The sequence below is a fragment of the Tenrec ecaudatus genome, chromosome 4 (genome assembly GCF_050624435.1).
Source record: "Tenrec ecaudatus isolate mTenEca1 chromosome 4, mTenEca1.hap1, whole genome shotgun sequence".
Lineage (NCBI taxonomy): Eukaryota > Metazoa > Chordata > Mammalia > Afrosoricida > Tenrecidae > Tenrec > Tenrec ecaudatus.
In genome coordinates this window covers 2,919,507-2,932,866 of record NC_134533.1, presented here as the reverse complement: position 1 = coordinate 2,932,866, position 13,360 = coordinate 2,919,507, and the positions used below count along the sequence as shown (strand labels likewise).

The following is a 13,360-nucleotide window of genomic DNA, read 5'->3' as shown; positions in this document are numbered from 1 at the left end:
CATTAGGTGACATTTTTAAGATGCCTAGAGTGTTTTTGTAGCCGTTTTCATTAGCTCCTTCCCTCTTGGCCCCAGCACACTGGGTCAGCTTTTCACTTCCTTGAACTGGCCAGCCAGGTCCAGAGAGACCAGGTTACCTGGCCTGGGCGGACATAGCATTCTGGGGTGGCGGCCAGCCCACACCCTGCCCCCTCACCCCTCCGCTGAGCCCGTGGGGATTCTAGCACAGTGGAGGAGCTCTCTGGAGAACAGTAAGGGGGAAGCCCAGGGAAACCTCCATCTGAGGATGGGCCTGCAAGTCAGGTCCACAGGGTGCTGCTCGCTGCCAGGGTGGGCTACGTTCTCCAACAGCTTGGGGAGGGGCTGGGTGGGAGTGGGGAAGCCTCAGTTCTCCGTGCAGGTGTGTGGGGATGGGTAGAGTGACCTCCCTGGATTCCCAGAGGCCAAATGGGTGTGGCTCCCCCAAGCAGGCCCAGGTGACGTGCCTCAGGCAACAGGGAGGAGTGTCACCTGGCGGGTTTACCAAGTGATGAGCTGGGAGCAGGTGCTGGAGCAGAGGGCATAGTGGGGGTGGCTGCCTGCGACAGGCCAGGGGGCTAAGACCTGGAGACTGGCCAGCTGGTGGCCAGTCTGAGGAGGCCACCTCCACAGGTCATTTCGTCCTGGTAATGGGCCCCTTCCCCAAGTACATGGGAGGGAGGGACACAGAGACTCCATTCCTCAGAGCCCGTGGCATCCTGTAACCTGCCCTCCCAGAGCCTATGTCCTGAGCTTGGGACAGAGAGCTGAGATCAGGAGCTGTCACTGGGCCAGCTCTCCATCAAGCCAGCCTCTTGGGCAGCAGATGAAATCCTGCCTGGCCCTGGTCACCCTGGGGTGGCCACCTGGGCCAGTCCCTCTGCAGAGGTCCTCCCGGGTCCCCAACAGCCCTCTGCTCCATCCAGCAGGCAGTCTGCCTCCTGTGACAGGCAGAGTTTCCCCGCAATCCATAGGGTTCCCCATGACCAATGCTTTGGAGCGGAGGCCATCACCAGGCCTTTCTTCCTGGTCTCTTCCTTTCAGTGTCTGTAAGGTCCACAGAAACGTGTCCCCCTTGGGGCGGAGGGCCCTACTGGCACTTGAAATGGTCAATGTCACAGCCATCCATAACCACCCCAGGAAGACACACTGGCAGTGGGGGCAGGCAGAATGGGTGACTGGGGTAATGGGGCAGCAGGCACATGTGCACACCCAGAAAATCTTACACCCTGTTTGGGAGGGGGGTGAGGGCGGGGCAGGTGTCTCACCCACTAATGGATGTTGGCCTGTGAAGTTTGTGGCTACATTGTTTCCGAGTTGAGTGGACACATCACAAAACTTTCCTCCTCCTCCTCCTCTCAGAATCCTGCGTGTATTCACTCATTCACTTCTTCATTCATTCAACCTGCTCAGCAGTACTCGCGCCTGCCTCTGTTTGGAACAGAAATGGACCAATTTGTTTTCAGGGATGGTGGGGGTACTCTGATGAGGTGCGCTGTCCTGCCAGCCCGCTGGGTGCCCGACGCTGGGGGCGCTCCCCCACAGCCCCGCCCATCTGCAGGGTTGCCTGAAAGGCGGGGCGGGGTGTGTGTGGGGGGGAAGAGCAGGGAGGCGGGGCGCCCGGAATTAGCATTTCCGTGGCCATCTGGCGCGAGGAGCAGGCGCGGCCGGACAAAGGGCGTCGGGGCGAGTGTGCCGCGGCATTGACCTGCAAATGAGCCTTTGTCCACGCCGCAGACCCGCCCCGCCCCGCCCCGCCCGCCTGCGCCTCTAGCGTACAGCCTGTCCTGTCCCGGGGCCTGTGGCCCACGGACTGGGCAGACTAGGGCCCTCAGGCCCTGCATCCCGCTGGCCAGGCCCCTGTCACTCACTTAGGAGGAAAGTCCAGCCTGTCAGCTGGAACATGTGAGGCAGGGTTGGCTGGGCGAGTTCGGGCCCCAGGCCGGTGCAGGTCTCCAGCGGGGGCACTGCTGAGAATGGGCCCACAAGCTCTTTGGGGTGTGTTTGTGTGCTTCTGGGGTCTAAACGTCTGGCATCAGGGACGGCAGGGGCTCCAAGCTTCCCACTGGTCCTCGGGCCTTCAACATGGGGAGTCCTTGGACACAAACACAGAGGCTTAGGACTGGGGACTTGACTCAAGTCACTTGAGCCACATGCTAAGCAAGGTCCTGAATCCTGGGGCCTTTTCCTCGGTGGGTGGAGTCCTTTGAGAATGCAGCGTCCATCAGGGTACAGGCTGGGAGGCCAGGGCCCCAAGACAGCCTGGTCCCAAGCAGAGGCCTGACCTGGAAGCCTCCACAGGTTCCTGGATTTTCCACACCATCACCCTAACTGTTGACTTCCACCCCTGAGGTCCCTGCAGGAGAACAACCCCGGGAGCCCCCAAAGTCAACTGTGGTAACCCCCTTCCATGCCCTCAAGGCCCTTGAGTCAAGGGTAAACCGTAGTAGCAGGGTCCCCTCCACCACTGTCATCCCATTGAGGCACCGCTCCTTAGGCATCTCTCTGGGGCAGCTAACCTCCCCCCCCCTGCCCGTGGTGTGGCTAGTGGCTTTGAACCATCGACCCTGCAGTTAGCAAGCGGCCCAATGCATGCATGACCCACTGGGTCTCCCGGCCTCCTTCAGCCATCCGGAGCCAAAGGCCTGGAACAGACTGTGCAAGGGGTGCTGTGTCCCAGCCCCACTTCCCCAGACAGACAGACCGGATGTGCCAGACAGGATGTGGTTGTAGGATCCCGCCAGGGGGAGCTCCCTGGGGTTCATCCCTGTGTGTCAGAAAGGGCCGTGAGGGGAGGGGTCTGGAACTCCCTGGAAGAGGGCCTGAGCTGAGCGAGCAGAGGAGGCCCACCACCCAGGCCCCACCACCAGGGTGGGCTAGCTGGCAGGGGGGGGGGGTTGTTGGGGTGGTGAGGGGGCAGGCCCAAGGTAGGGCCTTCAGCCCTGAGGGCTGGGCTGTCATGGTGTGTGTGTGTGTGTGTGTGTGTGTGTGTGTGTGTGTCCCCATAAAAGCCCCCTCTAAGCAGAACAGACTGCTCCACAGGGGCGCCCCTTAAAGGGAGGGTCCTGGTGGAACAGAAGTAAGGAGTTCTGTTCCAAACAGAACGCCAAGCCCAGGCATCCCGTGGGAGAAAAGGCAGTCGTCTGCCCTGTAAGATGGGCAGTCCTGCTCTGATCTCAGGGTCACTCTGAGAGGACTCGCTCAGGCCCCGGGTTTGGAGGCTCTGGGGCTGACCGTCCTGAAGCAGATCCCTGGGGCTTCCTCTTGAGCAGCACTTCACCCAGCATGCCACCTGGGGAGAGGGGGGGTCCTGGGACCAATGCGGGACCCACCGTCTCTCAGGGCTCCAGTTTCCTGATGTAAGCTCTGCTGGGAGGCCAGGTGGGCAGTCAACCACACTCCAGTCAGCGTTAGCCCGACAACTTGCTTTCCTTGGGAACTGAGCACACCAGAGTCAGTGTGGGAACACTGAGGCCCTGGGGTGAAGGGGGGGGGGCGCTCCGCCACTCCGTGTCACGTTGGTTGCCAGCCATTCCAAGGGGACTGGGCGCCCCTATCTTTGAGGACGGCCTGAGACTCTGTGGGCGCATCTTTGTATTGTGCATGCGAGGGAAGAGGGCCCTCACTTCACTGCACACCCCCTGGCTCCTGCCTTAAGTTTTCTACCTGTAAACAGGCCAGGTCGCTCTCGTCCCTCCCTGTACCCTTCCCCCACCTGCCCTGCCCAGGCCTGCTGGGAGGTCTTACAAGATCCAGTCCTGGTATTGTGCCCGGTAGTGGGCACCCACCAGCTGCTGTCCTGCACTTGGGCCCCTGACCGAGTTTCCTCAGACACGGTGTGTGCCGGATGCCCGAGAAGTCAAGCAAACGGTGGCACATGGGTAGGGGGTGGGGGAGCTGGAGAAGCCTGGGAGGGTGGGGAGGGCGATGAGGAGGAGGAGGGCCAGGGGGTATAGGGGATGGGGAGGATGAATGGAAGGTGGAGAAAGTGAAGAAGTTGAAGGTGGGATAGAGACCCCCTCACCAGGGCTGGGCCCACATCCCCCCATTCTTCCAGCAGCTCAAGGAGGAGGTGGTGTGTAGGGACTGAGGCACCCCTGCCCTCTGCACTCAGCTCCCTAAATCCTCGGGAGTGAGATTGGGCGGGCTGACCAGGCAGAGTGGCCACTCACAGGATGCCTGGGAATTGGCGGGCAGCTGGAGGTGTTGGGGAGGAGGGAGGGTCCCCTCTTTTTCCCTGCTCCAGGGCCAGTGCCGGAACACTGGGCCCCCATTGTGAGTAGCCTCAGCTCCCTGCTTTCAGGCACCCATGCTGGCACCCTTCAAACCAGCCAGTTCCGGACAAAACTCCTAAGGATTCTCCTCGCCTGGGTCTCTTCTCTCTGCCCACTGGGAGTGGAGGCTAGCCACCAGGCCTCAGCTGGTCTCTGTAGTGTGGTCTGTGCTGAAAGGGGAAGCCCAGCTCCTGCTGGCTGACCCTTCAGGAAGGATTCCTGGAGGCAGGGCCCATTGCCTGGGGTTTTGTGGGATGAACAGGAGTTTGCTTAGTGGGGGTAGGAAGGAAAGACGGATGTGAATTGGGGGAAGGCGGGAAGCCAGGTATGGAGTGTGAGGGGGTGTTGTGGAGGGGCTGCTGGGGCAGGGGGAACAGGCCTCAATGCCGATGTTCAGTTCTTGCTCCAACCTCTGGAGCAGATGTTCTTGCCTCTGTCCACAGGCCCCATTGTCAGGGGGACCAGGTGTTGAGTGGCGGTGGTGGTAGCCTTTGGGGAGGGGCCAAGTCCTGGCCTGGGCCTGGAGATTAGCTGCAAGTGGGGTGCGGGCTACAGGACCCCGGCATGTCCATATTGCAGTGGGCCTGCTCCCCAAGGGGCTGGGAGCAGGGTGGCTTAGAAGACCCACTTTCGGTCTGGGGCTCAGATCTCCCTGGACTCGGTCAGCTCGCCCTGCCGCACTCACCTGGGCCTTCTCTGGCATTGACCATTCCTCCCATTTCTCTCTCTCTCTCTCTCTCCCTCATCTGCTGTGTCGTTCCCTCCTGATCTCTGATCAGTCCTCCTTCCAGGATCAGGACACCTGTTTGCCTGCCCACCAAGGGGAGCCTGGCCTGGGGGCTGTGCCATTGTCCTTCAGCATTGGGCCTAGGAGTGGGGAAGGGGTGGGTCCCCTGTGCCCAGGTGTGTGGTCCCTGGAGGTGAGGCAGGGTCTCTGTTGGTGCCCTCACCCACCCCACACCTGTGCCAGGCTGACTCTGCCCTGGCTGCGCTTTTCCCAGGGGGCTGAATGGACACTTGGGGCTGCTGGTCGCCTCCGGCTGCCCGTCAGGGTTGGGTTTCTGGGAGCGGGTGCAGCTTCAGTGGATCCTCCAGGCCAGTGACCTGCTGCCAGCGGCTGGGAGGCACAAGGAGCCCTTCTTGGCCGGTGCGGGGGCTGGGCCAGCAGACTCATAGCCCATGCCATCGGCACACCAGGGCTGCTTTTGGGGTGCAGCCAGCTTCGCTGGGCAGGAGGAAAGGATCATAAAGGCGGGTACAGGGCCCGCCACCACTACATCCTCCACCAACCGCAGCTGGGGGGGCGGTGTATGAGTGGAGGGCAAAAGGGCTTCCTGGGAGAGCAGGGTGCTCATTAGGGATCAGCCCACCAAGCCCCACCCTGCCTGCTGCCCACCCAGAGCCAGGCTTCACCCTCTACATGCCACTGGGGACCCAGAAGCACTGAGGGAGGGCTCCCAGTGTCTGTAAGGCTACACTGAGCACCAGGGCCTCCTCCCAAAGGGGCAAGGGTGTCAGGCATCCAGGGAGGACTGAGGGCCAGCATGGGGGTGGGAGCGGGGTGGAGTGGGGGGAACCTGGCTGCCCAGAGCTCCCCTGTCGGTGGAACAAACACCCTACTCCTGGGCAGTTTTTGGCCGAGGCCCGTCCCTTCCTGTCTGCCTTCCTCCCTCCATTGCGGCCAAGGCACAGGCCAGCTGCAGGCAGCCCGGTGGGCAGTGGCAGCAGGGCCTGGGGCCCACAGCAGGGCCCCTCGCTGACTCTGCATGTGTAGGGGCATCTTTCCAGAAAGGTGGGGTGAGATGGGGGCAGGCAGTCCAGGGAGAACTATGTTGGTTTTGGGCTATGTGTGGACCCAGCACCGCCCCTCCACCGCCGCCGCCCCCTGCCCTGAGTGTTACACACACACCCATGCTGGTGACTGGGAAGGTCTGGGGTGTTGGAGGTTCACCCCCGCTAAGCCTGTGGTGAGTAGAAGGGACCGGCTGTGGGTGGCCTCCCAGGGCCCCGGGGTGCAGCTGGTGCAGGGAGGGCCCTGTGGTAGCGGGGAGGGACAATGGGACTCTCCCTCGCTGTGGACACATGGGAGAATGATTTGATTGGCCCCGGCCGTGGGCGGGTCCCTCCGAAGTGCTTGCTGTCCACTGGCAGGTCTGTGGTTCTGGTCTGAGCGAGAAAGGCCCAATCACTTGTCCCTGTACAGACAGATGCCTGGGAGCCCCATGGCAGGGTCTGTTCTGTCCCATGGGTGACTCAGTGTCCCCTGTGGGTGTCCGAGACTGTGACTGCTGATGGGAGTAGAAAGCCCCGTCTTGTCTTCAGTTGAGCTGCTGCTGGTGGTTTCGAATTGCCAACCATGTGGATCTAGGACTAACTCATTACCACTGGATCTCCGACTAACTCATAACCATTGGATCTCCAGGGCATGGAGGTGGGGGTGGTCGCTATGAGCCAGAATTACCGCCCAAACGCCTCTGGGGGAAACACAGTGAAGGACGGGTGGGGGCCTTGCAGGTGTGAGGGTGCCTCCAACCCTCAGAACCCCCACAGCCACCACCCGCCACCCACTGTCCTTGCGGAATCTGATTGTGGCAGAGCCCCAGGGTCAGAAGTGTTGACACTGTAACCGGCAGTGAGCCAAGCAGGATCTCTCTCTGGCCCAGTGGGTGGGGAGGTCTTGTGGGGAGTTCTGCCTGTGGGGTTGGGGTCCGGGGGACAGGCGCACAGGGATCACCCCCATCTCGAGGGGAAGGAGACCAGCCTAGGGTAGGTGACAGGTCAGCAGGATATCCTTCCCATGTGCCCCAGACGGCCCTGGCCTCTAGACTGCGCCCCAGCCCTGGGGCCAAGCAGACAGTGAAGGGGACACGACAGAGCCCATTGTCCATCCTCTGCTGTCCCGAGCCCCTGCCTTGGCCCCTGGATGGAGTGGGATTTGATTAAGGCCCTTTGAGAAGACTTAATGACATTAACCTCTCAAGAGAGTTCTTCTTCTCCCAGCACGGACTCCCGCCCAGCAGACTAGTCCCCAATGGCCAGGCCCTTCTAGCCTCCACCCCCACCGGGCCTCAGGGCACCCCAGCAACCCCAGCACAAGCTGCCCCTTTCAGAATCCCGACGCCCGCCGGTCTGTCTCCAGCCACCCGGAGTCTCTGAAGGCCCAAGCGAGGGTGGGGGGAGGGGGAGGGCGCTTGTTCCTCCAGGTGGCAGAGCTTCCTTTGGGCCAGTGGGTCTGGTCCCTCGGACAGCGGGGCGCTCGTCCTGGGGCAAGTCTGGGGTTGGGAGACTTCCCTCCTGGGGCAGCAGGGCATTGGGTGGGGGCAAGGGGTAGTCCTCTGACCCGCCTGGAATGTGGTGTCTTTCCCTCGGATCCTGTCCCTGTGCCCCCTGCCATCCAGCCACTCTGGGGGCGCTGTGCTTCTGGGAGTCTGTTGGTCCCGGCCAGCCCTGGCCTTCCTGGTCCAGCAGGCAGCTCCGCAGATGGGCTCTGCCTCCAGAGGCCTCGCCAATGCCAACCCCCTGAGGGCAGGTGTGGGAGGGGCCTCGACTTCCCCAGCTGCATGCGTGTGCACATGCTGAGGGTCCCGGCACAGGTCCCCTCCCCCACTATCCCCCATGCTGTCCTGGGCCCTGCCCAGGACAGCTTCTCAGGGGCATGCCAGAGAAAGCAGGTGGGGATGGAGGTGGCTGGGAGCTGGGGAGCGGGTTTGGCTCTGGGGGGATTAAGTGTAGTGCTGCCCCAGCCCCCCAGAGAAAAAGAGGGGCTGCTGGGAGGGCAGGATGGGGGGTGTCTGCAAACGTGCCTAGGCCATGTGCCCCTCCCCCTCCCACTAGAGGTCAAAAGAATCCGACCCTGGGGGCACAATGTCAGGGCTCATGTCAAGGCAGTGCCTCTGGCAGGCACACGTCCACACCCCCCTTCACCCTCTGCCCCGCTGGGTCCCCCATGCAGGGGGGCAACCCCACTCAAGCAGGTGAAACCGTAGCAGCTGGCTGTGGGGTTGGAGATCACTGGCCTGTGGGCTCAGGGGCCTCAGGGGTCCTTGCTGAAGTGGAGCTGGGAGAGGAGGACCACTTGGGCAGCCATCAAGGGCCACCGCCCAGGTCGGGATGGGGGCCTGGTTCCTGGCCACTGACCTCATCTCCCTAATGCATTAGGCCAGGGAGGGCAGGGGGGTGGGGTGGCGCAGAGGCCTGAGAAGAGCAAGGCCAATTTTTCAAGTGCCCCAGGGAGGTTGGGGGCGCAGGCTTGTGCCCAGGGAGGGAAGCTCTGCCAGCCCATGCACCTCAGGTGGGTCAACCCCTTCCTGGAGGTGGCTCTGATCCCACTGTCACCTAGCAGATCCACTAGGGATGGGGTATGGGACAGGCTGCAGCCAGTCAGCCTGCTGTGGGGAGGTATGAGTGAGCCTCCTGGGGTGAGCAGAGGTGGCCTCTCGGGTTGTAGGGGTCGGGGCTCAGGCTGACTCCCAGGGAAGCAGGGCACAGTGAGGACTTGGGGTACAGGCAGGGCGTTAAGTACATACCTCGGCTCACTCTGGCCAAGTGCCTGTCTTCACTAAGAGCCTACTGTGTGCCCAGGGCCCTGCCTACCCCACCAGGTGACATGATGGATCATGGTAGAGGGAGGGCTGGTCCCACACTGGCCTCCTCCCTTTGGCCCCCACCCAAGGAGGCCACAGCCTCTCCTGGGCCAGCCACTTTAGGCCTGGCTTGCTGCAGGGGCTGCCGTCGGGGTTAGGGGTGGGGTAGGCCATGGGCAGAGGAGGTGGGTGCCCCAGGCCATGGGCAGCAGGCCTGGCCGCCCCTCTCGAGGCCTGAGCAGATGTGCTGGCGCCCACTGGACTCTGGGGACCTCAATAAGGAGCCCAATTTGGAGACAAAGGCAGGCGCTGGGGATAAAGTGCTCAGGGACATGGCCAGCGGCCGCCGTCCAGCCTCCAGGCCAGGCCCACAAAGGACCAGGCGGAGCCGGTTGGGGGCGGGGCCGGGGGGCGGGGCCGGGCTGCACATGCTGTGTTGCCCAGGCGACGGTCTTCCCCTGGAGAGGTCTGCTGAGCCATTGTGTGGGCACACAGGACGAGCCTCACACCAGATGGTCCTGTGCCCTGTGAGTCAGCTAGCGGCCAGTGAAGGAATGTAGCGCGGGCGCCATCTGTCTCCGTGGCCCACGGCCGGGCCCTCGTGGCCGGGCCTCCAGCATGGCCTTCATTAGCTAATTCCATAATTGGGCTTTATTTCAGGTAAATTGCATTTCACACCCCAGAGCACGGCAATGGTGCCCGTCCTGAGCCGCTGCCCAGCGAGGCTGGCTGGACGCAGACAAAGCCAGTGTGGACGCCGTGCCCGCCAAGGGCAGGCTGGGGCGTGGGGCCAGGGTGCCTGCGGGGAGCCCCACTTTCCAACCAGGCTCCCCAGGGTTTCCACAAATATTTACTAACATGGACCCGAGGGCTGGCCTTCTCAGGAACTGACCCCTACCCCGGCGCAGCCCTCGGGGAGCCCATGGGCCCTAGATGCCAAGGTCCTGGGGGGACTGGCTCTGTGAGGGGCTGGGTGCTCTCATCCCAGGTGGTCTCAGGTCACCCTAACACACATGCCCCTGCCCTGACCACTGCCTCTGGTACCAGCTGTGCTGGCTCAGTGTAGGCCCTGGAAATCTCACACAGCCCCCTCTCCTTCCCCCTGCCAGGCTGAGAAGTTGGAGGCAGGGACTTTGGAAAGCAGGGAGTCCAGAGGGTTGAGGCGTGGTGCGTGGATGTGCAGGAGACAGACACAGACACACTAACATGGGGACAGCAAGAGACACAGGCAGAGATCCAGCAACTGAGTGACAAGAGACTAGAGACACAGACAAGACAGTGAGTGTGCTGGGGGTGTGCATAGGGAATAGGGGGTGGGGTGGTGACTGGGGGGCTACAGTTGGGGCTACAGCTGGGGGACAGTGGGACTGGGTGTGACAGTTGAGGATACAGTGTTTGGGGCAGCCCTTGGGGGCATTGGGTTCAGGGGAGTGACTGGACACATTGGGGTCAGTGGTACCAGCTAGGGGGCATAGGTGGGGGCTGGCAGCCGAGGCTCAGGCTCCCCGATAACTGCAAGTGCACACACACAAGTGATTCTCCCATTTATTAGGGATCCCACCCCATGAACCAACACCACACCGTGTAAAATCACATGATCACCCGGAGTTCTGTGATACCAGAGGGTCCCTGCCCAGGGCAGCCCTGGTTCCCAGCTGTGCTGGGCTCAGGATCCGTGTGCCTGTCTAGTGCTCATCATATGGAATGGGACTCAGAGCCGTCTCTCTGAGGGGGTGGGGCCGGGCCCTCCAGGGAGGAGGTAGCTCGGACATCTGTGTCTCCAGCTCAGGTGAACATCTCCTGAGAGTCCTGGGAACTGAGTGGAACAGCTGATTTCATTGTGAGACCCCTGCCTGCTCTGGCTGCTGGGTTCAAGGACCCCCAAAGAGGACGCCCAGGCTGCCCCTCTGAGTCCCTTGTGAAGCTTCTGGAGACATCCAGGGTGGTCGGCCCTGGCCCACACTGCTCTGTATTCCAACCACTGCCTGCCAGGTGCCCTCAGCCCAGGGGAGAGCAGCCCCGGCCCCCACCCCTGTGCACTGGCCAGCACGGGAACAATGGCTGGGGCAACAGGCTCGGACCTGCCAGCCTCCACCCCAGCCCGGGCCTGTGACTCTCCAGGGCTTGTCTTCCTGGACTTTCTAGGACACCACCCTGACCGGGGTGTCCCGGCTCTTCCTCGACACCCCTCTGGACCCGATGGCCCTCCTGGGTCCTCATCAGGACCCCTCGTCGGCGGTGGCCCTGCGGGGCACGGTCAGCTGTTCATAGGTGGGGAGCGAGTTGCTGGGCAGGTGGAGCTCTTGCTGGGCCGTGCAGCCACCACCTCCTCCAGGGGGGCCTCCAGCCTGCAGGGCAAGCAGCTGCTGGAGTAGGTCCGTGATGAGCAGGAGCCTCTGGTCCAGCTGAGTCACCTGCAGACACATGACCAAGGCAGGTGAGGGCCTGGGCACATTCCGAGGTATGTGTGTAAGCACCCTCGGGCCTGGCCTGAAGTCACCTCTGTGTGTGTGTGTGAGCGTGTGCACGTGCGCACCTGCCCCTCTCTGGCGTGTTGCGTGCAAACGTGTGCATGATGTGCATGTGTGTATGTGCATGAACGTGTGTACCCTCCGCCCCCAGGTGCGGTGTCTCAATGTACGCAGTGTGAGCGTATCTCACCTCTCTCGAGCGTGCTGCGTGCAAATACGTGTGTAGTACGTGAACGTGTGCGCACCTCTGCCCCTCAGACGCTGGGTGTCAATGTGTGCATATGTGTGTCCTTCCCCGCTCTTGCAATGTACATATGTGTGCGCATGTGTGCAGTGTGCACCTCCCCTCTGTGAATCCGTGTGCGTGTGGAACGTGAAGCTGTGGGGTAACATGGGTGGGCATTCATGGTAGTGTGTGGATGCCCCTCTCCCAGGTGCTTTGTGTGCCCTGTGTGGACACTCGATAGGATCCCCCACCCAACGCCGACGCTGGGGACCCCTCTCCATCCTTGGCTAAAGGAAGGCTAGTTGGTCCTCCCCCTGGTCCTGGTGACTGGAGTCTGGGACCCACGGGGCTACTTAGCTGTCCTGCCCCTGAACCCTCTGAGGGGGTTCACACCAGGGGCTGGTCCTAGAAGTTTTCGCTTTGGGGGAATGTGAGGGATCTGGGAGGGAGTGTTCTGCACAGGTGCTCTGGGGGTGGGGTCAGCAGTCAGTGTAAAGAGGGGACTGGGGATGTTGGGACCCACCTGTCCAGTTTGGGCAGGGGAAAGGCCCTATCTCAGGAAGAACAGCCAGGTGGGGCCTCTCCTCAACCTGAGACCAGGGCTCCTACTCCAGATGCCCTGACCCCCATTCTGTGCAGCACCCCCTTTGCCCAGGGCCAGGGGCACCTACCCCCACCTGTTAGATCCCAGGGGCCGAGTGTGGAGCAGGAGACAGGGGCAGAGGAGGGGATGGAGCCAGTGTCCTGAGACCCCTGTGGAGGGAGGGCTGTGCTGGGTGGGGGTGGTGGGGGTCCCATGGGGAAAGGCCTGAGGGAGGAGAGGCAGATGGGTGGGTGGCAGGTGAGGGCAGGAGCTGGCTTCACTGGGTTTGGGTGTGTCTCAGGGGCCCCATCCCTAGGAATTGACAGGAAGTAGTGTTGGTTTGGGGTGAGGTGGGACTGGAGACCCCAGGGAAGGAGGAGGCGCTTGGATATAGGGGCACCTCCTGTCCTCTCCACACCCTAAACTGAAGACCAAAGGTAGAGCCATGTCGGAGAGTGGGGGCCAGTGTGGCCGAGGGTCAGCTATAGAGCAGGGTCTACCTTGGGCCTGAGGGGCCAGCTTCCCTGTCAGGCCCAGGAATCACCCAGCCCACCCCTTCAGGGCCCATGTGGGGAAACTGAGGCCTCACACCCATGAGTGCTGAGCCAGGCAAGGCCTGGCTGATGGCCGCTGCTTTGACCACCGTGGGTGGCCAGCTGGCCAGGTCAGTTGTCCTGCACGCTGACCGTGTGGCCTTGCTTGGGCCCCGCCCACTCAGGGCCCCCAGACACAGCACTGAGGGCACTCAGGTCACTTTGTGGGCTCCTCCAATGTGGCCAGGGACTTGTGAGACTGTCTTGAAGGGGCCCCTCCCATCTCAGGGTACACAGGGGGCGAGGAGGGGGTGGCCTTGCCCCCTGTCCAGGCAGGTGCTCAGGGACAGTGCTTATCTCATCAGGGTCCAGAGTGGCCGTCCCTGTGGGCCGCAGGGTTCAGTCAGTCTGGGGGGTTTGCAGAACTGGTCATAATTTACAATTTGATAGTGATCACAGGACAAAGGGGACCAAAGTGTCTCTGTGCCGGACCCGACTCCCCAAGCCCATTACTACATGGCGATGTCCACGGGACTGTGAGAACCAAGTTGGTAGAAAGGCAGCAGGGAGGGAGAGGTGGTGTGCCCAGTGGTCAGAGCCCGGGCCCCATGTGGCTCTGCGGGTGAAGTCCTGACAGCATCTTTGAAGGACACCAGCAGAATTGTCCAGCCT

At 62.3% G+C, this 13,360-nt stretch overlaps 1 protein-coding gene across 3 annotated transcripts in view; it reads right to left on the bottom strand.

Annotated features, from left to right (window-relative positions):
• Positions 1–11,094: 11,094 nt before the first annotated feature.
• The window catches only part of KCNQ1 (potassium voltage-gated channel subfamily Q member 1), a 181,664-nt gene continuing 179,398 nt past the window's right edge, over positions 11,095–13,360 (bottom strand). For all 3 annotated transcript variants that reach the window (XM_075545203.1, XM_075545204.1, XM_075545205.1), the window contains one exon: positions 11,095–11,289. In XM_075545203.1, coding sequence (XP_075401318.1) covers positions 11,095–11,289 — 195 coding nt within the window. The remainder of the gene's footprint in view (positions 11,290–13,360) is intronic.